This window comes from Apteryx rowi, unplaced genomic scaffold (assembly GCF_003343035.1).
Source record: "Apteryx rowi isolate R43461 unplaced genomic scaffold, aptRow1 scaffold_270, whole genome shotgun sequence".
NCBI lineage: Eukaryota > Metazoa > Chordata > Aves > Apterygiformes > Apterygidae > Apteryx > Apteryx rowi.
Genome location: NW_020449086.1, coordinates 143,302 through 166,739, shown reverse-complemented (window position 1 = coordinate 166,739; position 23,438 = coordinate 143,302). Strand labels below are relative to the sequence as shown.

General features: G+C 41.9%; 1 protein-coding gene across 4 annotated transcripts in view; it reads left to right on the top strand.

Annotated features, from left to right (window-relative positions):
* Positions 1 to 23,438, top strand: part of AFF1 (AF4/FMR2 family member 1) — a 107,786-nt gene that overhangs the window by 18,535 nt on the left and 65,813 nt on the right. For all 4 annotated transcript variants that reach the window (XM_026068456.1, XM_026068453.1, XM_026068455.1 and 1 more), the window contains exons 2-3: positions 14,181 to 14,301; positions 14,856 to 15,767. In XM_026068456.1, the coding sequence (XP_025924241.1) occupies positions 14,181 to 14,301; positions 14,856 to 15,767 (1,033 nt within the window). The remainder of the gene's footprint in view (positions 1 to 14,180; positions 14,302 to 14,855; positions 15,768 to 23,438) is intronic.

The following is a 23,438-nucleotide window of genomic DNA, read 5'->3' as shown; positions in this document are numbered from 1 at the left end:
CCTGCAATCACTGAGATCAAAATGTGTATGCGAATGAAAATGTGGTAAGCGTGTGAACAAATTAATGAAATATGCCTGGGAAATTAATATTAAAAAAAAAAAGTTTTACTTAATCTTTTTCAACCACTACTACTTTGCAGTAGCCTTTTCACATATTCTCTAAGGTCTCCAGGATTAGCCTGTAAAAGACACTTATTTGGAGCCTGTTGTCAGGAAATAGAAACCTGCTTTCGTTAAAACTCTTGGTGGTTTGTCACTGCAATATCTAATTCTCTTGCTGCCTCTAGGCACATTACTAATAAATTGATTGTACTAAACAAGAAAAGATTTTTTCAAAGCAAATGCAAATGAACAAATAGGATAGGTTTTCCATGGGATAGAATGTAAGTTTAATTTTCCCCTTTTCCAGATAAATGTGGAGTAGTTCATCAGAGCTGCTGAATTTCAACTGCTGAGAGGAAGAATTCATAGGGAGATGGATGTGATGAGAGATTTCATGTAGCACCTTATTGCAGAAAGCCTTCAAATTCACTAGGCAGCAGCTGACCATTTATGTCTATTCAAGTCTGCTTTGTGAGGACTCAGAAATGAAAAGAGGGATGTTTTGATGAGGATGGGCAAGTTCATATAACATCGCACAAATGCATTTGCCTTTCCATTGGGGGGGAACACCTTCTCATTGTGCCGGCAGTTATGAGCACAGTGACAGGCTATCCCCCCTCTAAAAGGTTTGCGGGTTTCTGTCCCCGTATAACCGACTCAAGCAGCTACAGAAAGATTTGACGTAGAGATAATGGCGTAGCTGAAGCAGTGCACTGAAGGGCAGAGTGTCTGAGGATCTTGCAGTGCTTCACAAACCTTGAGTTTTGGCATTCTTCCACCTTTTTTACTTTGGTCTCATCATTTTCCTGAGTTTTGTAAGCAAACACTTGAGTTTTATGTTGATCGCTCAGGTTGGCTTAAGTGCCAGAAGTGGACAATTGTTTTTATTATGAGTGCAATGTAGGTGATCAAGAGGAAGAAAGTGGTGGGAGTGAGTAATACTGCAGCTAAGTAAGTTCCTGAGGTGTGGGGATTGTACCGGCTGCCATAATCCTTGCGGAGAACAGAAGCAGGTGCAGACTTGGGTCTGTACTGGCTATCTTCACCTCAATTTTTCATGTTCGTCCTTTTCTGTGTCCTCATGCAGACCAGATACTGATTTGTTCAACCAGATTGCCGCTGTGCTGGTCTAACATGGCCACGTTTGTCTGGAGTCATTTATACATTCTCAATTCGTGGCAGTTGCAAAGTACTTGAACTCTGTCTTCGTAAAGGAAAAAAAAACTACCTTGCAGCAAGCTGCCAGTGCTGTAGGGACAGGATTTAGGTATCACAGGAAGAGCTACTACACAGCAGCCGACACATCGTAGCTTGTTACCTTGCTGCCAGTACGCACAGACTTGCCCTGTGGCGGATAAGGAATAGTACGAGGTTGATTTTCATTGATGGGCGACTGTACCGGGACCTTTGACTTTTAAACCCATAAGAATGGGAAAAGGTCACTTCCGATTGGGGTAAATGCAGAGCTTGATCTTGTATTCAGGATGGCTTTGCCCATAAAACAGGTAGTGTAAAGGCTGGATTTCTGCGACAGTAAAATTTATCTTAACAACAGTAAATATTTAACAAAAACAGGCAGTAGGTAGCACACTTGAAGTATATCAGAAGACTGGTTACTTTTTCAGAAGGCTGTGTACTATGACAACAGTCCTTTTGCAACCCTGGGTTACTATGGTACATCTGTGGTTATTTAAACACACTTTCTCTAGTCAGATTTGATCGTAGGTCACTTCCTTTTAAACATACTTTGCATCTGTTGTGTTGTAATGTTTAGACCGGGTGAAGCAAGATTAGCCCTGGAAGGTGACTGGGGCTCACGTAAACGCGTATTTTTCAACTGTCTTTCTTCCTTCTCCTTATCTGAGGCAATCAGAATGAGAGTATATCATGAGGGATCGTTTCTTCTGTGTATTTTGACACTTTTTTTGGCAGGATTCACAACCTCTGGCATTCAAAAGTCACTGAAATAAGAAACCTTGGAGAAGTTTCTGTGATTTCTTTATCTTTTCCTTGTCTCCTTATTTTTTCCTTACCTCATTTTTTCCATCACTTTCTATAGAGAAGTGTAATAGCAGTCAGTGAGGGCTTTGTAACCTATTTCTTCAGATGCAGTATTTGGTAGAAGTCTTGGCTTTGATCTGAAGATGTGTTGCAGCTCTTTTGCAAGGAGCTCTGCTGGCTTTAGGGAGGTGTTTGAACACAGGTTCAACTTCACAGGTGTCTGTGTTAGTAAGGTTGCTCTCCTAGCATACATGGCGTTTTGTATGTAAGTACACAAGCCAAGTGAAAGGTATAAAGGAATAGCCGTTTTTGTTGTAAAGGTAACTCATAGGCTCTTGGGCATATCTTTTCATAGCTACTGCTAATCTGTTGTTCATTACCTGGGAAAGCTTGCTGCTGGGGTTTAGCTTTTCACATGATAAGCCATTGCATGTGCGTATGAAGAGTCTGATCAGAAATAACCCACGCTGAGCAGTGTATTAAATGCAAAATGGACTGCATTTTCAGTTTACAAATCCTTTTTCTTGCACTTGATTTTCATAGGACTCTCTTGAAAAAAATCTAAGCTTAGTTATTAGGTGTTGATTGTTATACTGTGTTCTGCTGGAAAAAAGTGTTGCTTTGTTTTGTTTTTGTTACCTTAGAATGATTGAGCACGTGCTATCCTGAGTTTCTAAACAGAAAAGACAACATGGTGCAAAGTAAACTCAAAATATGCTCTTCAGGGTTGGGGGAAGGAGAGGAATGGAAGGATATAAAGCCGTCTGCCAAGTGTTTACCTCTCAGTACACCGAAGAAACCTGTTTCGGTGATGTCTTTTAGCTGCTTGTCTCCTTAAGGTCAGAAACTGCAACTTTCTTAGGCAATCAAGGTGAGTTTCTAAACTATATAGTAGAAGTGGACAGTGGTGAATTACTACAGTAAGTCTGTGCACAGCAATTTTTACAACAGGAAGAAGTTCTGTTCCACTCACATGCAAAGTGCTCGTCTTCACTGCCTTGACCCAGTGCCTCCTGACTGGTTTGCCTCGGATGCTCTCGGCTCAATTTCAAGAGGCAGCTCACATCTCTTGGTCCTTGGTGGATGTGTTGAGGTTTAGAAGCAGCTCGAATGTTGCTGATGCTTGCTCTGTCATGGAGAGGAGACTAGACAGTGATGTGAATGCAGGTGCTCTTGGCTGTTAATTCAGTGCCACATCAAGTGTTTTGCAGTGTGGCTGTTCTCATTCGAGTTAAGCTAATGCGGAAAGAGTTTGCCTCAGCACAGATGAGCTGTCAGAGAGATAACATCTAAGAGCAGTCTGAATTGGCACTGAGATAATGCAAGATGACGCTGAGGCAAATTTGGAAAGAGGGTGAAGAGTGATGAATGAAAATTTGAATGTGGTCCTACAGTCACTGCAGCGATCAGTGGTGCTTAGTGAGGGGTACACAAGGAGGGTTCTAAAAACGCCTTTTAAATAGCTTATGAGCTTGCATGTTGAAGTAGTTCTTGCAAAAAGACTTTTAGAAATGGTGAGTGGATGTGGGACCACTTGAAAGAAGACAGGTAGGATGGAGTGAGAAAAGGATGTGAATTAGGTACATGACTGGTGTGGGGAGAAGCGAGAGGCAATGAGATGTTGTCTTTTGAAAGCTGTTTTTCCTGTGCTTTGACAGTAGATGTTTTGTCTCAGAGCCTAATTTACCAGCATACCCAAAGTTTACATTCTGGTGGAAAGGCTACACCCTGTATGTTTGTTGATAAAGCCAAGGCTTTGTGTTTACTTCCAGCGGCCTTTGATCTAGGAAGGCATGATGTAAATACCTTTGAAGGGTAAATGTCTCTTCTGTTGTGTGATCTTTTCTTCAGGCCTTTCTCCAGATGGGTCTTGGGGTGATCATGACTGACTCAAAGTCCCCTCCCCGTTAGAGCAGGATCTGCTCAGCGGGGAACAGGATCTGCTCAGCGGGGAATCCCATTTCTCTGAGCAGGCTGATTCGCAGACAAAGCCAGGATGTAACATGCTGTCGGAGTGATCTCAGTGTGCGTTTCTCAAAATACCAGCTGAGCTGAACCACATTGGCGTTCTTTTGGGGAGTGCACTGTGGAAGAGCCTCTCGAGGCACTTGTGTCCATGTGAAAATGTTTGCTCAGCTGTGTAGCAGAGGAGCGTTAATGGTGTTAGTGGCAGACTGAGGTCTCCAATTTTGGTACAAAGAGTGAAGTTTAGAAGAACTCTTTCTTCACTGTTGCCTCGGTGCAAAATAACCTGGGTGATTTGTGCGTGTGTGCGTCTGTGTCCTGACTAGGCTAATGTTTTGATCCTTGCTGACAAAGAGACAAGAGGCACGGGCTCCTCTCACCTACGCAAGCTGCTAACATTGAAGTGYAGTCTGTCGTGGTTAGGTCAGCAGAGCAGCCGTCAGGCTACGTGGTGTGCAGGTGCAGGGTGGCTGTAGGAGCCTGGGAGACACTCTTGCACTCACGTCCCCTCCTAGGCTGGGAATCTGCTAGAGCTTCTCCATCAGTACTGCAGCCAAGGCACCAGTAGCTTTGTTTGAATCCTCCTTTGTAGTATGTTGAATTACTGAAATAGCACTTGAGTTTCAGATCTTTCCTCTCCTTTCCTCATGTACCTGAAAGCACATATGTGCCTTAAGGGCTCAAAGGCAGTTGGACAACATACTTGGCTGGGGGAAATCCTGAGATGTGTGCCTGATGAATTAGACTGCTGTGTACAGCGTGCTTGTCTCTGAGAGAAGTGGTCAGGGTTTTTCATTGYATGTACCTGGTGATTTAAGTTTTTCACGTTTCCTCCTCTGCCTGCCACATCCAGATCAAACAAAGCCTTAAACTGATCATTGTTCCAAGGCCCTGTCTGTTCTCCTTGTAATTACACTTCACACATCCACACCTTCTCAGAAGCCCTTCTGAGCATATTTGCATTTAGATAGAGAATGACAACTTTCCTGTTCCTTGAATAACTTATAATTAACACCTTTTCTGACAGCGTTCTATTAACATTAGCATACCTGGGGAGAGGGTGAAAGCTTAGATTTCTTTGGAGACTTGATTTCTTTAGCATCCTAAATCAAGAGACTGCCTCTTTCGGTTTGTTCAGATGCTTCAACTACAGCAACATAATTAAGTGCTGCTATTGAAGACAAATAATTAGGTGAAGATTGTATGAATTGGAATAATTTTCACATCTTTCTAAATTTCTTGAGTTGCAGCTGTATGCAGCTTTTAAGTGAAGTTGTCTCTGAGTGTGAATTCCTGCTTTCTGTTTGGACTGTCCTTTTGCTGACAGGTTTTAAGTGTTTGTATGCTATGTGCCGGGCTCTCAGGGTTGCACAAGTTTGGGAGGGGGGTTGTTGGGGTTATGTATTCATAGTACCAGGCTTTTTTGCCTCTTGTGATCAAGAGTTTCCTGCTTATGGAAAGAGTTACACATCTGTGGAGACTTAACAATGGCTGGATCACATGTGAAAGCTCCGTTCATTGTGGAGGAGAGGTGGAATGAGATGTTCTGCTGCTTCAGGGACCACCAGAGCTTGGAGCACTGGCATTAGAAATGTTTTCGACCAAGGAGTGCCACACCTTTTTTGAAAATACCCAAGGCCTATCTAGTGCAATATTGCTATAACAGCTTTCATTTACAACTGAATAAAATTTAGATTTAAGCTTTTSAGTGATTTAAGGGAAATAAAGCATTTATTTGTTTGCTTCTTTTGAGTAGGCACAGGAAGGAAATTACTGCCGTTTTTTAAAAAAATTTTTTGCAGATCATCTTTCTCCTCTTCTGAGCCTTCAGTGGTTCACAGCTGACAAACACTGCTCCAGATCCGGGGCTGTTTTTTAAGAATATAGCCACTGGAGGATCTGGGGGGGTTGGGACTCAATTCCATGAAGTGCTTGTCATGTATGAAGAACATCTCAGTGTTTGCAGTTCCTGTTGAAGTTACTGGGAGTTGCAGGGACTCAGCACTTCTCAGGAAACATTAAGACTTTCTCCTGGGAACTGCTTGATGAGTAAAGTCCTGTTGGTGCTGAAAGGAAACTAAAACCTTATCATGGCTGAGTAATGAATGTATTTTTAAACTTGACAACAGTGATAGGAAACAAGTAAGTAGCAGGTTGAACCCAAAGATTACTGTGGAAGAAGCAAGATGAGAGAGGATGCTTAATGTTACGCAGGTAAAACTGAGTTTTTCTGGCAAAAACCAACTAAGCTTCTACTTGCAAAACTGCCGGTTCCCCGCTGTCTGTCATAACATCCCAGCCATTCTCCACTTTCATTTTTTTGGTGTACCTTGAAGGGCTGTGGATCTGAAACATAGGAAGAGATGTATTTGGCATCACTTTTCCATATGCTTTTATTAGGTTGAAGTAAAAATTGAAGCAATACTGGATGTCCTTTGAGCATTGTTTTCATTTAAAAATATTTGCCAGGAGGTTTGTTTCAATCATCGTTGAAGTACAGATGGACTGTGAGGCTGTGGTCTTTTGCTAAGCAGTCTAATGCTGCTGTCATACAATTAGTAGGCAGTGCTGGATAGACTTGGTGGTCTGAAAGCAAAAACTTGAAAAACAAGTCCAACTCTTATTTTTCCAATGGGAAAATACGTATTTTTGGAAAGCATGTACCAAAGCTGGTTGATGATGATGCAGAAAATAATTCACTGACTGTACCATCTGCCGCACTTCTGCCATATGCTTTCCTCTGATCATTTGTTTCTGTTCAAACTGTGTTATGTTCTGTGAAATAGCATTTGATGGTGTGAAACAGAACTTAAAAATATCCAGCAAGTCGCAACTTGATTATGGTACTATAAAGGAAAGGAGAGGTTGGGAAGAGGCATGTTTGATACTGTTTGCTATTACCTTTCATGTCTGTCTTTCATCTGCATGTCTTACGGCCACTGTGTAAGGCAAGCTGCTTGGGTAACGCGGTGTGAGAGTCGAGCCTGGCTAATTTCTGTGCCGTGCATTTATCCAAGTTTCTTCTGCAGCTGGTGGGCTGCTAACCAAACGAAACTGCGTATTTAATCTTTGTAGATCTGAACCAGCCTATATGATTTGTTGGGAATTTTCCTCCTGAGACTTGCAGGACAGCAGAATTGGGGCCATGTGCGAGTAATGAGGCTGTTACAGTGCATCCTGTGGAATTTTTCTTTAGACTTCTTTTTGGTAATGTGCCTTGACTTCAGATTAAACAAGAATGTGTGTCTTGATCTTGAGAAACGTTGATCAGCAGCTTCTCATGATAAAAAAAGAGTCTGTTTTAATGACAAAATGGCTTTAATAAATTTGTGATTTCCTGCAGTTGTACTAAAAGGAAATGTTCCCTCTTAATGTTTCGGAGGAAGAGGTTCTGTACTTTCTGAAGGAAGCAAAGGTTTGTGTGTTTTCTTTTAGCCTTCCTCCACCCCCTTCCCTGCTGCTGGAATAATTCCTTTAGGTAGCCAGCAAGAGATCTTATTACAATTAAGCAGATTTTTATTTTCATTTCTTTCATACTTAGAATGCACAGGACAGGAGGAGAAGGCAGCATTGCTCTCCACACCAGTCTATTTTTGAAATTGCTGTCATGGGCTGGATAGTCACATACAAGCTTTTGCAACTCTACAGTAAAGATYGTAATGCCGCTGAGGGTGGCTTCAGAGCACATTGGTATTTTGATGGTTTCTGTTACAGACCCAAACCTGGATGATGTCAGGGGCCTTGCTAAACTATTTGAACGAAATTTTCTTTTATGTGAGCCAGTGGGCTAGCTTCTCCAGTGCAGGTGGTTTGGAGCCTAAGTGTATTTATGACTTGGGTGTGTAGCAAGGCATGATTTTTGTTTTAGGGTGTGTGTGTGTATGTCTATGCATGTGCATGCTTGTTGTAGAACTTAAAGGATCAGAAATTCATGCGTTTTTGAAGATAGTCGAGACGGAAATAGTGTTTCAGGACAGATATCCAACCTTATCTGRCTATTTCTAGCTTGCTTGTTTGAACATACAGGGTATGGGTTTACCTGCTGAGAGCTTGAGTGGAGCCCAGCAGCAGTGGGTGCAGCACTACTTTAACTCTCAGTTTTCAAACTGTCCCCCACCCCTCATCCTCCCCCTCTCAGGACGCAGTCTTGTCAAAACCACACCACGCTGTGGGACTGTCTTGATTCAGCCAGAAGGCAGTTGTCGAGCAGCAGGGCTCATTGCCAGCTTGTCCGCTTGGTTTTCTAGCTCRCGGAGCAGGGCCCTGGAGTCCCTTGGATCGCGAGCTCCTGTGGAACTTGCCAGGCTGGGGCTCAGGGCACGCGCGGAGGTGGCACAGCTTTCCTGTGACAGCGTCTGGTGGCCGTGGAGACCTCCTCTTCTCTTGGCCCAGGCCCCCGGTGAGCCTGCTCTGCCAGCAGTTCTCCAGTAGCTTTTGCCTGGCTTCCTAATACTGAATTTGGGAAAGCGCGCAGTGTTGTGAATGACAGAGTTTGTGTAGCCCAGGTTTTCACGACCTTTGAAAAGCATAAGGCCAAGTACCCTGAATCACCAGGTTAACGGTGGACTAAAACATGGTCTCCACAGATGTTGGAACAGGCCTGTATGAAAAAATGTGGCAATTTCAGTAGAATGCAGCTACTTTTATTCTGAATTAAGAATGTCTTCTAGCATAGGAGAACGTAAAACCTTTTGAAATAACCTCCCCCCCCAGTAAGAGATTAAGCAGTGTGCACAGCAACATGACACCTGAATGATAAACCATATGAATTCAAGTCAGTTTATTTGTTGTCTTTAGTTAGTATAAGGACCTGGTTTTAGTCCAAATTTAGGGAAGAGAGGGCTAGTTTTCTCAACTGCATGACCAAGAGATGTAGCTACTAGGTGTTTGTTCTGTGATCCTTGTGCTTTTGAAAATATACTTCCTTTTGTGCCCTTAGGTTGGAGAAAAACCACTGGTAATATTGAATGGAAATGGGCTTGGTATCTTCTAGAAAGCGAGTAAGAGGGTGGCTGGAGTTCCTTAGTGGTAAAATGGAGTGGAATGACCTCTTGACTTGATAAATGGGTAGTCAGCTGCGCGCGGCCAGCAGCCYGGGCCACTAGTTACCATGACAGCATTAAGTGGTCTTTAGTAATAATGCATGACTAACCTTGTTTAGCTGTGCCCAGTAGGCCTGTACGTGTGAGAATACTCGCGTCAGCCAGCGTATTCCAGAGCAGGCACGTTTGCTGCCTTTTAAACCTGCAGGAATTGGTATTATGGCAAAAACCTAGTGTCCCTTCCCCTCCCCTCTGCCCCTCCTCTCTCTCTCTTCACACACTCTTTAAAAAGAATTTATTGCTGGGAAGAGAGCTTCGGGTCAAGGAAGGTTCAGGGGAAGAAAAGGTCTTTAGACGTGTTACAGCTGCTGTTTTTGCTGCAAGCAGCGTGCAAGATCTTTTGCGTTCAGTGCTGCGCTGCATATAGGAAAGATAGCTCTTTTTATAAATATTATCATTGCAAGAGAAACGGGTTACAGTTGTTTCGTGTTTTCTGTTAGTTTTAATGTAATCAGAACTTCTGAAGAAAGCTTGATTGCTTTGAAWTTGGATGTTTGCCAGCGTAGAAATAGAAGGATATCCGTAATCCACATGGATGTAGCACAATGTTTTAGGAGAAGGCAGTTTGCAAGATCATAATATGTGCCTTTAAATTTTATTGTTGCTGTTAGTTTTTAAACTGCTTCCAAGTAACGTGCCTCTCTTGTCCAAAACAGAGGTATTGTGAGACGTTTACAAGAAGACCTAATGTAAGAGAAGAACGCTGTTCAATGAAGACTAACAACAGATTTTATTCTAGGGGGACAAATGAAAAGAGCCCGCTAGGTTTTCCCTCGTTCTTTCAAAATGCCAGACTGCTGTCTTTGCTGCATCCGCTCCGGGAAATTCTTGCTCATGTGTGTATATATGCRCATTCTGTTTTTTCTTCATAGACTTGATGTTATTGGTAAAAGAGATGGTGAGGAGGATGAAATTACTCCTGTGGTACAAGTGATAACATAATATGAATGCTTGGGTTTACAATTTCCATTTGGATTTACAGTTACCACTTGCCATTTATAAACCCTTTTATTACCATTTATAAATTAAATAAACTTTTTACATAAGAGGTATTTTTGAAGGCTACAAAACTTTTGCCTTATAAAACGGTGCATAGTGTACAAATAAGGATTTTCTTTCATTTTGCAGGAGGTTCACTCCTATGCGTCCAAGCTCAGGCCTGTTTTACATGACTGAAAGATGCTCGCTTGTTGCCCAACACAAAATCTGTTGAAACAGATAAGAATATTTTCATCTATTCCAGTGAGCTTTGGCTCACACTGCTACTCTTCCAAGTTAAAAAAAAAACAAAACCTGAACGCAGCAAGAGACCTCCTCTCTTTATCAGAATTTCCACTTGTTTGCTTCGCAGCAGAGCCCAACTCTGAAGTGATTCATAACCTCAGGGCTCTTCAAATCATTGAAATACACGCGTCGTTATTCAGATATTTGTGGATTATCACTAATGGTTTTCCATCTTGGTTTACTTTTGACRGTGGCGTGTTGGTGCATGTTTTCCAAGAAAAACAGTAATCTAACCAGTTTACAGCCTCCTACCTTTCTTACCCAGCAACCATAGAAAAAAATGTTGAAACCAAGTTAGGTTCTGTATAGATTCACTGTAAAAAGGGAGAACACTGGTGAAAATGCGGACCCCACACCCCAAGTGAGCCATTTGGCATATAGAAACGATACTCGGGATGTTGACTGGACCCCTCCAAAGTAGTGCATGCTTTTTTGTTTGTTTTAATGTGTGTGTGTGTTTTGGGTTTTTTTTTTTGTTAAGGAAGTTGATCTATATTAGCTGCCTGATAATAAAGCTAATGTGAAGAAGCTGCATAGGGGATCAGATTTTATATTACTGTTAAAAGCTAAACAAGCAGGAAGTAGTGAAGTCATTACAGGATATGATGTGTTCAGTGCCTGTTTGTGATGTTGGGCTCCAACAGCATGCGGAGGCTGTTATTCTGAAAGTCCTCAGTGCTTTACAGGGATGGCCACGACTACAGTAATGAACCTTAAAAGATCTTAAGTCTCCAGGTACTATTAGATGTGCCTTAATACATAATAATGCAGATTACAAAGCGATGTGGTATGCTGTAGTAGTGACATTAGAGTTTTTAAAAGGTAACTGAGGTTGTTACGATGGTTGGGAATGGGTCTGCTCTGGGAAGAGAAGTTACTCTCCTAGTCTTGATAGCGTTCTCCAAGACTTCTGTTGGACCTCATGGCTTTTATGTCTTTCTCTGTCTTCTCCAAAACAGACAAACAATCGCTTATCTGGGAGGATGAAACGATTTAACAGATGGACTGGCTGCTGCTTTTGTTCCTTCATATTGTTTAGATGAATATTTTAAACTGCTTGCATTTCCTAAGATCTTAAGCTTCAGCATAGAGCTATGCCAGCTCAGCAGCTTGTCTCAGAGAGACCTCGATCTGAAGTGTGCTGTAACAATCTGCGATCTGCATTAACAAAATTTATTCTGGGGAAAGCTAGCACAATCTCTGCGTGTGCTGTACTCTAGCCAACACTGTGAGTAATTTAATAAGTACTAGGGGGAAAACAAACAAAAGCAAGTACGTGTACTGAGCTGATGCTTAAGGAAAGTGTGAAGCAACTTTTTTTAGAAAACTAATTCCAGATTGAGGTGGGATTACATCCAATATGCGTGTCTTCTGCTTTCCCTACGTGTTGTCTTTATTATGAAACAAAAGTAAATATACCGCAGGGGGGTTGAAGCTGAGCACCTGGTTGCAGTGAGAGTCTTGATTAGACCAAGCGGAGGTCAGAAGAGCTCCTTGCAGAAGAGTTATATAATTTGTTAGTGGAAGATGCTGACTGTAGGGGCAAGGAGTCTGGAAAATGATAAAAAGCCAGGATTGCCACCAAAGGCAGCAGTTTTGGTCGTCTGGCCTCCCCGTTGTGTTGGCTTGAGTGCTGGTGCAGCCATGTGGGAAAGGGACTGCGGATCGATGCGGGGCGAAGAGCTGATCCAGGTTAAATTAGCCCATCCAAAAAAAGTTTGTTCAATGGCTGCCTTCAGCATTCCTGAAATTTGGCCACATTATCACAGAGTTGTGAAAGGGAGGCTTGAGAGGTCTCCTTCAGGCCAAAGGCTGGCATTTTAGTGGTTAAAAACATCATTTTGGGTTTTTCCACACTTGTTCTTAAGGGAGTTTAGAAAAAAAAGAAAAAAGTTTATGTAAGGGATATTTACAGAATCATTTTTGCTTCCTGGAATGTTTGGAAAATGGTGTTTCATTCAGTAAAAATTTTCCAGATAACTTGAACAGAAATGTTTAAAAAATGCTGTCAACTTAAAACACATTCCTTAAAAAAAATTGCATGCACACAATTTCAAGTAATAGTTATATCCAAGATTTCTTCTATTTTTTCTTTCCTTCTATTTCCTCATAATTTCTCGTCTTCTACGATTACGATCTCCTACATCTAGCTGTACAAAACTTTCCCAACGCACACGAAGTGACCAACTAACTGCTTATAGATATGAAATTCTTTACATGCAAGATGTCATCAACTGCGCAGAGGAAACATTTCTCATATGCATTGTTTGTAACCAAATAACTGAGATGATCTACCTAATAAAGTGATGACCTGTGATCCTTTTKTTTTTTTTTTTTTTTTTTTTTTGGTTGGTTGGCTGCATCTTTTTCAAAAGTGGGGTGCATAGTGCTTGCTGGAAACTTCCTTTGCTATGTTTGGAAACGGTTCAGCACTAATGAAGCTGGAAACTATTTTAAATGTGCATAGTCTAACCCCAGAATATGTTTTTCTTTCTTAGTGACACAAGTACATCCTTGCTGCATCCTTTGCTATCAAAGAGCATCATATTCCGAAGCTCGCATTGAGTCAGGAAGCCCTCAGCAGTAGTCAGATCTCTTGATTAACTGTTGTGACAAAGTCAGTCCTCCACCACTCCTTTAGGAATGATTAAACTGTCAGTAGATGATTGTTTGTGTGGCATCTGGGAAAATGCCAGTGGTGGGGAAGATGTGGCTCTCCCCTCCTTCCCCTCCAAACTGGGACACTGCAGAAACTGAGCRTGCTAAGAAGCCTGTAGTAACTGTCGGTATGTGACGGCCTGCACAGCAGAGGAGAATTAGGAGAGAAGAGGAATGCCTATGCGTGCTGCTTCTTCCCAAATGTTCATAAATATTAAAGCAATGGATTCCCTCATTTTGCAGTAGTATTTCACAGGGGAGCCTTACTTTACAGGATCTGTTTTTTCATTGAGTCTTCCTGYTGTGCGTGTGACACAGCTTTATTGCTAATTTGGCATACAGCTGATGGAGTTGAGGGGGTGTGTATGTGTTTCAGGAGGAACAGAGGGATTCTGGCTGGTGTTTTCCAGATTCCAGAGGCCTTCTCTTTAAATACGTTTACGTGATTGCTTTAAATGCAACTACATGGTTTCCTAAGTAAGCAGCTTTCAGAATTTCCATTTCAATTTTTCGGTTTTCGAGCTTGTTTCTAAAGTTGAGAGGGCATCATATGCAAGGCTGCAGCCTCTGAAAGTAGCTTTAAAATATTGGGTGGGGGTATTGTGTTTTTTGGTTCCCCCCCCCCCTTTGTTCTTTTCATTCCCTTGTGAAGTGTTGGGGTAGAAATGAGGATGAGAATGAGGACGGTAGTTTTCACATCAGTCATGGCAATTGGATTTGACAGCTCACGTACTTATTAACTGTGCTGACTTCTTCCTAACTTGTGTTTTGCCATTAAATGGATGGATAGTTTCCCCTTTCCCACTCTTCTTGATATGTGGCGTCAGGAGTAAAATTCACGTGGAAGGAGTGCATGTGAAGGTGTCTGCTGTACGTTACATTATTACGCAGCATGGCAAACACTTGACATGACTCATTTGTCAGCTATAACCAGCTGGGGGGTTGCAAAATGACTAACTTGCTTGACATGCRCTGTTGTCTGAAAAAGCAGTTTCTGCACAATGTAGATATTTGTTTATAGTGCTTGTGTGAAATAATAACCATCCTTTCGTTATCTCTTTCTTAAAGCTTGTACAATGAGGATAGAAACTTGCTCCGTATTCGAGAGAGAGAGAGACGGAATCAGGAGGCTCTGCAGGAGAGAGACACGTTCCCTGAAAATGCCCCCCTCTTTGCAGAACCTTACAAGGTAATGGTAGAGGGCCTTGTGGTCAAGAGAGAGGAGAAAAAAAAGCTGGGTGGAAGAACTGTGGCACCTGTGTACAGTATAATAGCATTCAGCGCAACGCACAGAAATACAGCATCATCCCATCTGCTTAAGTTTAAATAATCAGAGTATGTGTGTAAAGCTCTGTAGATTGTGCAAGCACAGTACTGACTTTGGGTTAGGCAGATTCATTTGGGGGCCTCCTGTATTCTGGGAGATTGCGGGAGAGTGCTCATGACCAGCTTGGCTACCTGTCTGTCTGTAGCTACAGTTGAAGCAAAGTGGTCTGTTGTTAGTGACCGTGCAGACTGCAGGCATAACTGCAACCTTTGCTCAGAATTAACACTGACAAGAGCAGTTGCTTTTGCTTTGGAGAGACTGCCTGCAGGAGCAAGATGAGCTTGCATAACTTTGTTCATTGTGGTGAAGCATGATTTATTAAAATGAGATCCTGAAGGGCCTCTCTTCTTGAGCTGGATCTCTGCTTGTCTTTCACATGCTTTTTTAACATCCCCATCTCTGTTCTTCTGTTTCAGACTAATAAAGAGGATGAGTTGTCAAGCCGTATTCAGAACATGCTGGGCAATTATGAGGAGGTCAAGGAGCTCATCAGCACCACATCCCATCAGAATCTCATAGGGATACCAACAAGTGTTGTTTCTCTGATCCCACAAGGAAAGCCTGATCGCCCATTCTTCCTTGAAAAGACCAGCCATACGTTACCATCTTCATTCCAGCACGCAACCCGCCATCAGCCCATGGGACCTCCAGTTGTAGCTCCTCCCCCTCCAAGCAACTCCATTCACTACCAAAAGACACAATCAAGGACACAACCAGCTTCAGGTTTGCACACCAAAACTCACAGCTTATCCAGTAGTCGAAGCCAAGGTCAAGAACACAATCGTGGTGGCCAGGAAAGTCGCACAGGTTCTCACCACAAGAGAAATGACAGGCGTGTTGTTGGTGAAGGTCGTACTGATGAACTGCAGGCCTCCCTTTTGGAGCTTTCTCCGTTGTTGTCATCTTTGTCTTCTTCAGTGGCACCCCTGTCACCTCTACATTCCAGCCAGCATATCAATTCCAGGCCACAGAACAGCAACAAAAGTCATGGGCCGGCCTACAGTCAAACTAAATCACCTCAGGACCTAGTGGCAGGGTCACAGGAGAATGAAAGTCGGGACAATTCAGCCGTTAACTTGACTGGTACCACTCAGCCTTCCTCTCAGACCTTTCCCCCATCTTTGCCATCAAAAACCAGTGCAATGCAGCAGAAACCTACTGCCTATGTCAGACCAATGGATGGCCAAGATCAAGCACCAATTGAATCACCGGAGCTCAAACCTCTTGCGGAGGAATACCATGGAGAACCCTATGAAAAAATCTCAGATTTGAAGGCGAATGCCAAGGCCAAATTATCCAAACTGAAAATCCCTTCTGAGCCCATTGAGGTGAGTGAAAGTGTTGGGGGGCTTGTCACCAGCAGTCGAAGTTCAGCTGTAGGAGAATAGATTTTTGGAAGACGGAGGCTACCAGAAGCACTGATGGTTGTTGACACCTTATTACCTTGTGCAGAAGCTGCATTTTGAGGTTGGCTTTTGCTGACCTGGGTGAGATCTGTTTGCATCATGAAAATGCAACGCTCCTCATGATTCTGTGGATTTTTCAGTGATGCTGCAGCAGGTTTTTATGGTTAGGGAGATTGCCTCTATTGCTGTCATTTTTTCCTGTGCAATACTGTTGAGAAGGTGAAGGAGGAGATGCAGTATGCTGAGAAGGTCAAGTGATGATGCATCTGGAGTTAGTACATTGAGAGTGTCAGTATTCAGTCTGAGAGCTGGTGGGTAGGGAGGTCCACAGTCCTAACGGTGTATCGGGATAGGTGACTGGTGAGTTCTGTGATCACCTTGTTGGGTGAATTTTTGGGGACTCTGATAAGTGAGTGCGAACACCACAGAAGTCACTTAAGTCAGTTTAGAAAATCTCACTGTAGAGTATTAGGAAAGTATTCATGTGAACAAGAAACATCCTGAAGATTTCTACCAGATGATTTTAGCCTAGCTTCCTAGGGAAACACGCAACCATTCTGTCTACCCTTTCATCACATACCTTTTGAGTAAATTGTTGCAATTGAAGTGAATTTAACACAAAAGTGGAGTTCTTAATTAAGATACTAAAAGTTTTGTAAAATTTTGCATCTGAGTAACAGAAATACCGTTTTCTTTGTCCCAACTAARAGAAAAATGAACAGAACTCTACTGTAGTTTATTTGTTCTTAATTGGCACAAACCAGTCTGGCCAGTCAGCGCAAGCATATCTTCATTCTAGCTGTAACACTTGACTTTTTCTGCCAAGGAAATGAAAGAGAGAGGGATGTCTTAAAAGACATGGAATGGAAAGCTGCAGTTGTTGCAGTGAAAAGATGGCAGTTGGGCCAGCGACCAAAATCTGTTGCATGTGAATCTCTTGTTATTTCTACTCTTGCTAGAGCAACCTGTTCCTAATATTTGTTGTTATTTTCTTGAGAAGCAAACACTTGGTTTTTCATCTGTCCTGTCTTTTAAAATGAGTAACTTTCTGGGGCATAGAAAACCTGCAATTAGACTTCAATTTTCAGGTGCTCTTTTGTCATTCGCTCTGCCCTTTTGTTCGTTTTCATGGATTGCACTTTTCCAGAGGGAGAAGTTTCAGTTGGTTGCAGCAGGTTGAATGTAGAATACACAGATAAAAAGACGCAATTCAGAACATAACACTGCTGCTCTTGTGCTACTTGCCTGGTCCTCTTGCCACAGGGAAGAAAACTTGAGAATGCAGGTAGAGATTTTCTGTAGTTTTCCGTACGACTTGAGGTGTTTAGAGATCATATGCAATGTGTGGTAGAGATTTGCATGGTTGAGCAGAATTGGATTAGTCCATTCTGGCTTTCACTTCAGAGAAAGAGAAAAGAGCAGCTACCTGAGCAGTTTAGAAGGCTTTTCTGAAGCTCTCGGAAGGCATATCACACCTACATTTGGACCCTGCTGTGAAGTCATCAGGGTGCATYGTTTATGAAAGTATTAGGAAACTCGAAGGGAAGGGATGGCCATAATTATAATTGTTTCTTAATCGGAGGATGCTTCTCCCTTCCTTTATAACTGTTGTGGTATGGCAAGATTCCTTGTTCTATTCCATCTGTTTTTGCTGACTACAAGCCTGCTCATCCAATTTGTCATGTATTATGGAGACAGAAGTCTTGGATTTCTCAGATGCGTTGCAGATAAAGATGCTTGAAGCTCTCACTGACAAAGCAGTTTTAGAGCAGGAGGCGTGTGGTTGCACGTGTGTTTTCTTCAACGAATACTCTTTTTCGTTATGTCTTTATAAAACCCATTGTATCGGCTTTGCTGAGAGGAACTGCACATTGATGCTGTCTGCCTTGCAGCTCTGTCTCGCGYGCGCTCTTGGTTGCCAGGTAAGTCTGGGAGTTTTACCGTACTCATCCTTCAGCTCCAAGAGTATTCCAGTGCCCTATGGATGTAGGATCCCACAGCACTGACTTAAGGCAGTATGGCAAGGAGAGCTACAGAGATACTTTCCAAATTGTATTTTGCCTTTGTAATAAAAAGGGAGAGGATGGGTGTTGTCTGGTTTGCATGGAAAAGGGTGTTGTAGGATGTTTTGATCAGCTGCAAATAACTTAAGGCAATTTCTAGTGAAAAATGGCAGGAAACTGGAAAAATTACTTTGAGAAGTTGTGAAAATACTTTCATGCTGGGAGACTGTATTTGCTTCAAAGTAGATTTGTCATTGCACATTGTACCTTAAAATAGGAAGTGCAGTGTAGGCTGGATTCCATTATTTGCTTGACCAGATATTTTACTCCTGGGGGAGAAGTAAAGYAATACAGGATCTCAGCTTCTTCGTTACCCATTTTAAAAGCTAAAGGGGTTTTCTGGTTTTAAAACTAGCTTTTTAATGCCTGCTTTTTTGTTGTTGTTTATTTATTTATTTATCTTTGAAATCGCTTACTTCTCAGAAATGAGACTTCTCTATTCTCTTTCAACTCTGGTCCCATTTCTATTTTCATCTTTCACATCCCCTTGCTTTTCCTGTCATCTCGTGTGTGTGTTAATCTGAAGTAAGATAGGGCAGCATTGGCTGTGCTGCTCTATAGTGAGCGGAACTTCTTTCTGCTCACTTTTCATTGAGCACATGACTCTGAATCCAAATGTTCACAAACATACTATAGCTGCCAGAGCACAAGTAGCATTATGCACGCTCAGTGGGAATGCTGTTGGATCTGTGGCAGAGTAAGAACAAAATGAGAAAGGAATTGAAGCTAGTGCAGGAAGTGGTTCTGTACGAGCCAAAACTCTAGTTTTAACTTTGTTTACTCCATTAAAAAGCTGATAGATGAAACCTGTTGTGAATATGCTGAAGGGCCTTCATTTGATGTAGGTGTCTTCAGATTCTTGACCTACTGTGCGTGGGCATTTTGGATAATGGCTCTAAGTTCTAGTAAAAAAAAAAAACCACCACATGATTTCTAGATTACATTATCTGCTCAGTTCAGCCCTGTCATTGTCATACTGGTTTATTTCTATTTGATTTTGATAATTAACAATGTGGTCTTTCACTGCTTAAGCCTGGAGACTGGAGAAGAAGGAACAGTCTGATTGCCCACCTGGATATATTCTCCATGTACTGAATGTGCAGTATGTGATTGGAGGACAGGTTTGCTTTTAGGAAAAATACAGTGGTGTATGTTGCATGCAGGTGAAAGATTTCCCCAAAGAAAGGATCTTGGGAACCTCTTCCTTTGGGAAGAGGTTAGCCATCACATTTGGTTTAGGTGAACTGGAGCTGCAGGAAGGTTCCTGCCTTCCCGTGGCTGTGGCAATAAATGGGTATAGCCTAGCAGAAACTCTCTGCTCTTCTTTCCTCTTCCTCCCAGCAACTTGGAGCATRGTTTATGATTTTTAGTTATGCTATTCGACCCCAATTACACTAAACAGCCACATGCCAAATCCAGTTTTTCCCGTGGTCTTCCTTGACATCATTTAGGAAAGTGCTTTCTTCTACCACATGTTTTTTGGCTAATTGAATTTCTAAGGCTTGTGTCACCTGCAGCTGTGAATTCATTATTGACAGCTTCTGTTCATGGCAACACTGACAAGTTAAGCYTTCCAGTCTGAACAGACAAGCAGATTCACTGTAGAGTGAATTAATCCACAGTGGATAACTGTGCAGTGACTCACTTTGCATTCACATACAGAAACCAAACAGCTCTTTCCTTTCTTCCCCCAATAAAAATCTTCCCTTTCAAAATTCCTCCCCTTCTCTTTAAGGCATCTTTCCAAATTTGTTGCGAGAAGACATTAAAAATACAGCATATGTAGTTAGATGTATTTATCCTCTTAATGTGCCATGTTTTACCTTTTCCCCCAGCCCTTAAACAAAGATGCTTTTAAAGCTGTTCTTTCTTTTCATTTCTTTAGGAGAGCCACAGCACCAACAGTGACCCTCCTATTACCTCCATTTACAAAATAAGTCTGTGATGCCTTAAAGGGAATTGACTTTACGGCAGGGCCAAGAAGCAGTGAGGCAGGTTTGAGAGAGAGTGCTTGTAAATCCTAAAGCATTATTAGAGTCATGGCATCTAAAAATATATAGCTCTTGATGCTCAGTGGAGATTTGGCTTTCTCTACATTTCAGAGTTTCATAAATGTTAGGAAGTAGTTCCTTTTATCTCTTGTAATGAGATATCATTGAACTGTCCTCTTTCACCTACAAGTCGGGAAGCAAACACTGATTTCCAAAAAAAGATTTTCCCCAAAACAGGCAAGTAAAGTCTTTCTGGTAATACTTTATTATGCTTGAAGCACAGGATCCACACAAAAATCTCTGCATTCAAAGTGGGATTGATGTCTTCAAGCTTTGTTCACCTCAGTAAACCTCTTTGAAGGCCACTGGTTAAAACATGATCATTGCACAGTATATAGTAACAACTAAATACCTAGAAAGGAGTTTGGGTGACAGAAATAGATTTAAAAGTCTATTCTGCGTAAGTAATTTTTCACTGACTTCTCTCAGTGCTTAATGAGTCTTTTACTGGCAGAAGTGACCAGACAGTTGAACCTGGTAAACTAGGAAAAAAATTATTGTTTTAATTCTGGGTTCTTTAAGAAAGAAAATCTTTAAAAATATATTTAGCACTGCCATTTGGTCTTACTTAATGAACACGGACTATTTAGCGTTAGGTTACTATCCTCTTCATCCCACCAATCCTGTATTTATTTATCATTTATTATGTAGAAGGGAGATTGATTCCCCCCCCTTTTCTTTTTATTTTATGGTTTCTTTATTTTGCTTTGCACCAAGGGAAAAGTAACAAGGTGTTACTTCTGTGTCTCCTGTGCTGCCCTCTCCATGGTCAGAAGCACTTTACGTGATTTAAAAGGGTTTCCTTGCTTCACCAAAAGCATTGTGTGAATTTCTCCTTTTGTTGGTTTGTGATTGCAAAACAAGCAAATGAAACATTAAATACAATTGTTACTACTAGATTTTTGATGTTTGCTTTTGGCCCCAGGAACAAAGCTGCAGTTTTCGTTACGCTCTGGAAGAGCTGGAAGTAAGGGCAGAAGGGGCATGAAGCAGGTGTTTTGGTTTAAAAGCCGAAAGGACATCTTGTATCTTTACTTCGCTTTAACCAAAGGCTGGTATTCAAAGTTCATGTGGCAGGTTCCAGAAGTCATAAATTAGATGTACTTTTGTTCATCTTATTCTTTGTAAAGCTTGAAGAAGGTACACTCAAGTCCCTTGTTCAACTACTGGTTTTCAGCTGCAAGACATTTTTCTGCTATCAAATTTGAGATTCATGCTCCTTGGTTCAAGATCTGGGCTTGGCTTTTAGGCAAAACACCAAATTTTAGGAGCTTCATTTTTTAAAGAASTAGGAAGTTGTAGTGCTGCATTCAGCTGTCAAGTCACCAGCAATGGGTGGCTTGTGCTCCTGCTGTTGGAGGGTTGGGCTTCCTCTTCGAATGGCCGTATCTGCCTGCGGCAAGAAAGGAGAGGGGGGAATGCGATTAAGCAGCATTTCTCAAGAGAGGGTGCCGAGTCCTCACCGGTCCTCCTGTCAGGTTTGGGCTCCTGCCTGATTTGAACCAAAGAACTGGCTTGGCTCTGTAGCCTGTCTCTGAGCACCATCACAGAGCAGTCGTCCAAATTTGGTTGCTAAACCCATTGCTCTAAAAAGCAATGGGAGATTGAGAAGAGTTGTTAGATGGGGGATTTGTGGATTCTGCACAGAGCAGTAATAGGAAAGATAGGTCAGTCAAGAATTTTCCTAAACTGCGTAACATCTTTCGAGGAGATTACTTGGAATTGGCACAACTCAAAAAAGGATAAAACCATAATGCTAAGAGTTGTGTGCTGGATATTTTTCTTCCTTTGAAGGGTTTTTTGGCTCCTGCAGGAGCATCTCATCTTCTGCTTTGAAGATTTAACCATTGCCATCATGACTTAAACCTCAATTGCCAAGCCAGTGATGAAGGTGAAGTCTTCTGCCAGAGCTGCTTGACAAAGTTAAATTTTGGCAGGAGGACCCAGTTCAGGGTCCAGCGTGAACTGCTTGATCTTGAACAGTGTTCTGGTTTTGAAACTAAGTTTCAAACTGCACACTGCAAAATGTATGTACTATATCCAGTTATATTTATTCCTGAACAGCAAAGATTCTGATTTTATTTGGGTGACAAATTTTAATTCTTCTTTAAAACTGGTCTATGAGAAATGGGAACAATTGTTTCTATCTTTTTTTTTTTTTTTTTAACTTACGAAGCTTTCTGTACAAATCTTTTAAAAGCAGAGGAAGCCTGTAGTTTTGCAAACAAAGAGTAGTTGCTTTTATAAGTACTCATGGAAAGCAAAAATGCAGTGAAGGGAGCAGATGTAGAAAAATACAAAAAAACCTACTTTGGAAATGAGAAGAGCATTACTTGACTGTCAGCTGCGGGCCGCAGTTGCGTTAGCATTAGCGTTTTGTAAAGCAGCTGGTTTAGGATAGGAAGCTTCCTGGAGAGGAGTTGAATTACCAGGTACTGAGGTTGAGGGCATCAGAGAGAGGTTTTCTGTTTCTTATAAGTGGAAGTGGTTCTGTTTTCAGAACTTGTGTGGATAGTAACAGTTTGTGGTAATTGCCTAACACTCCTGCTAGCAGTCCGTATGGAAACAAGAAAGCTTTCTGTAAACCTCAGCTCATTTTACGCTATTGTTCATGTGCACCTCAGGTGGTGATAACTAGTGTGCAAAACTGTTGTCTGAATAGGAGGACTACCTACTAATGTCATGGCATCTCAAGGGGGAAACTATTTGTGAGAAAGAAGTAGCAGTTGAAACTGCGAGTTGGGTTTCCTGCTTGTGGGCACACATCACCATGAATGAAATTCGAGGAAGTGGTAATTAGCACAGCTTGTAGCAGAAACACATTACAATTTCTAATGAGAGGCGTTTCAGACCGCTAACAGAATGATTATTAGTGCCCAATATGACTAATAAAAAAAAAAAAGGCATTGGCCCGAGGAAGGCTAAGAGCAGATGACAGCCAAACCTTCCAGCCCAGCGAGGCAACTTCAAAGCGAGCGCTGTGGCAGGGAGAGGTGGCAGGCGACCTGCATGTTAATGAGCTCGAAACAAAACACAGCCGCTGACAGCTTATCGCTGCCCCCCTCAAAAGTAAAGCCAGCCATTTATCTTGGAGGAGGAGGTGACAGTGGTGGCCTCAACTGTTCCTCTGCCTGGGCTCTTGACTCCATCGTTCTGCAGTTTTAAGGCCGTTGATTGCAAAAGGTAGAAAGAGCTTCGTTTCACTTTAAGTGTAATTCTTGGAAGCAAAAAATTCACACCCTTTAGCAAAACCACATTGCACTCAATTTTAGAAAGCCTACTGGCAGACTTTTTTTCTTTTTAACCCAGGAGGGGTTTGTTATCTTGAAAAGCTGAGGGGTAGCTTTGTTTCTGATCTGAAATGTGTTTAAATGTAAGTATGTCTCAAGTTTTTTGGGTTTTTTTTTTAATAATTTATGGTTTATTTAAGAATTCCTTCAGAATTGGAAGGAGAAGACTTTTCTGCCTTGGACACGGCT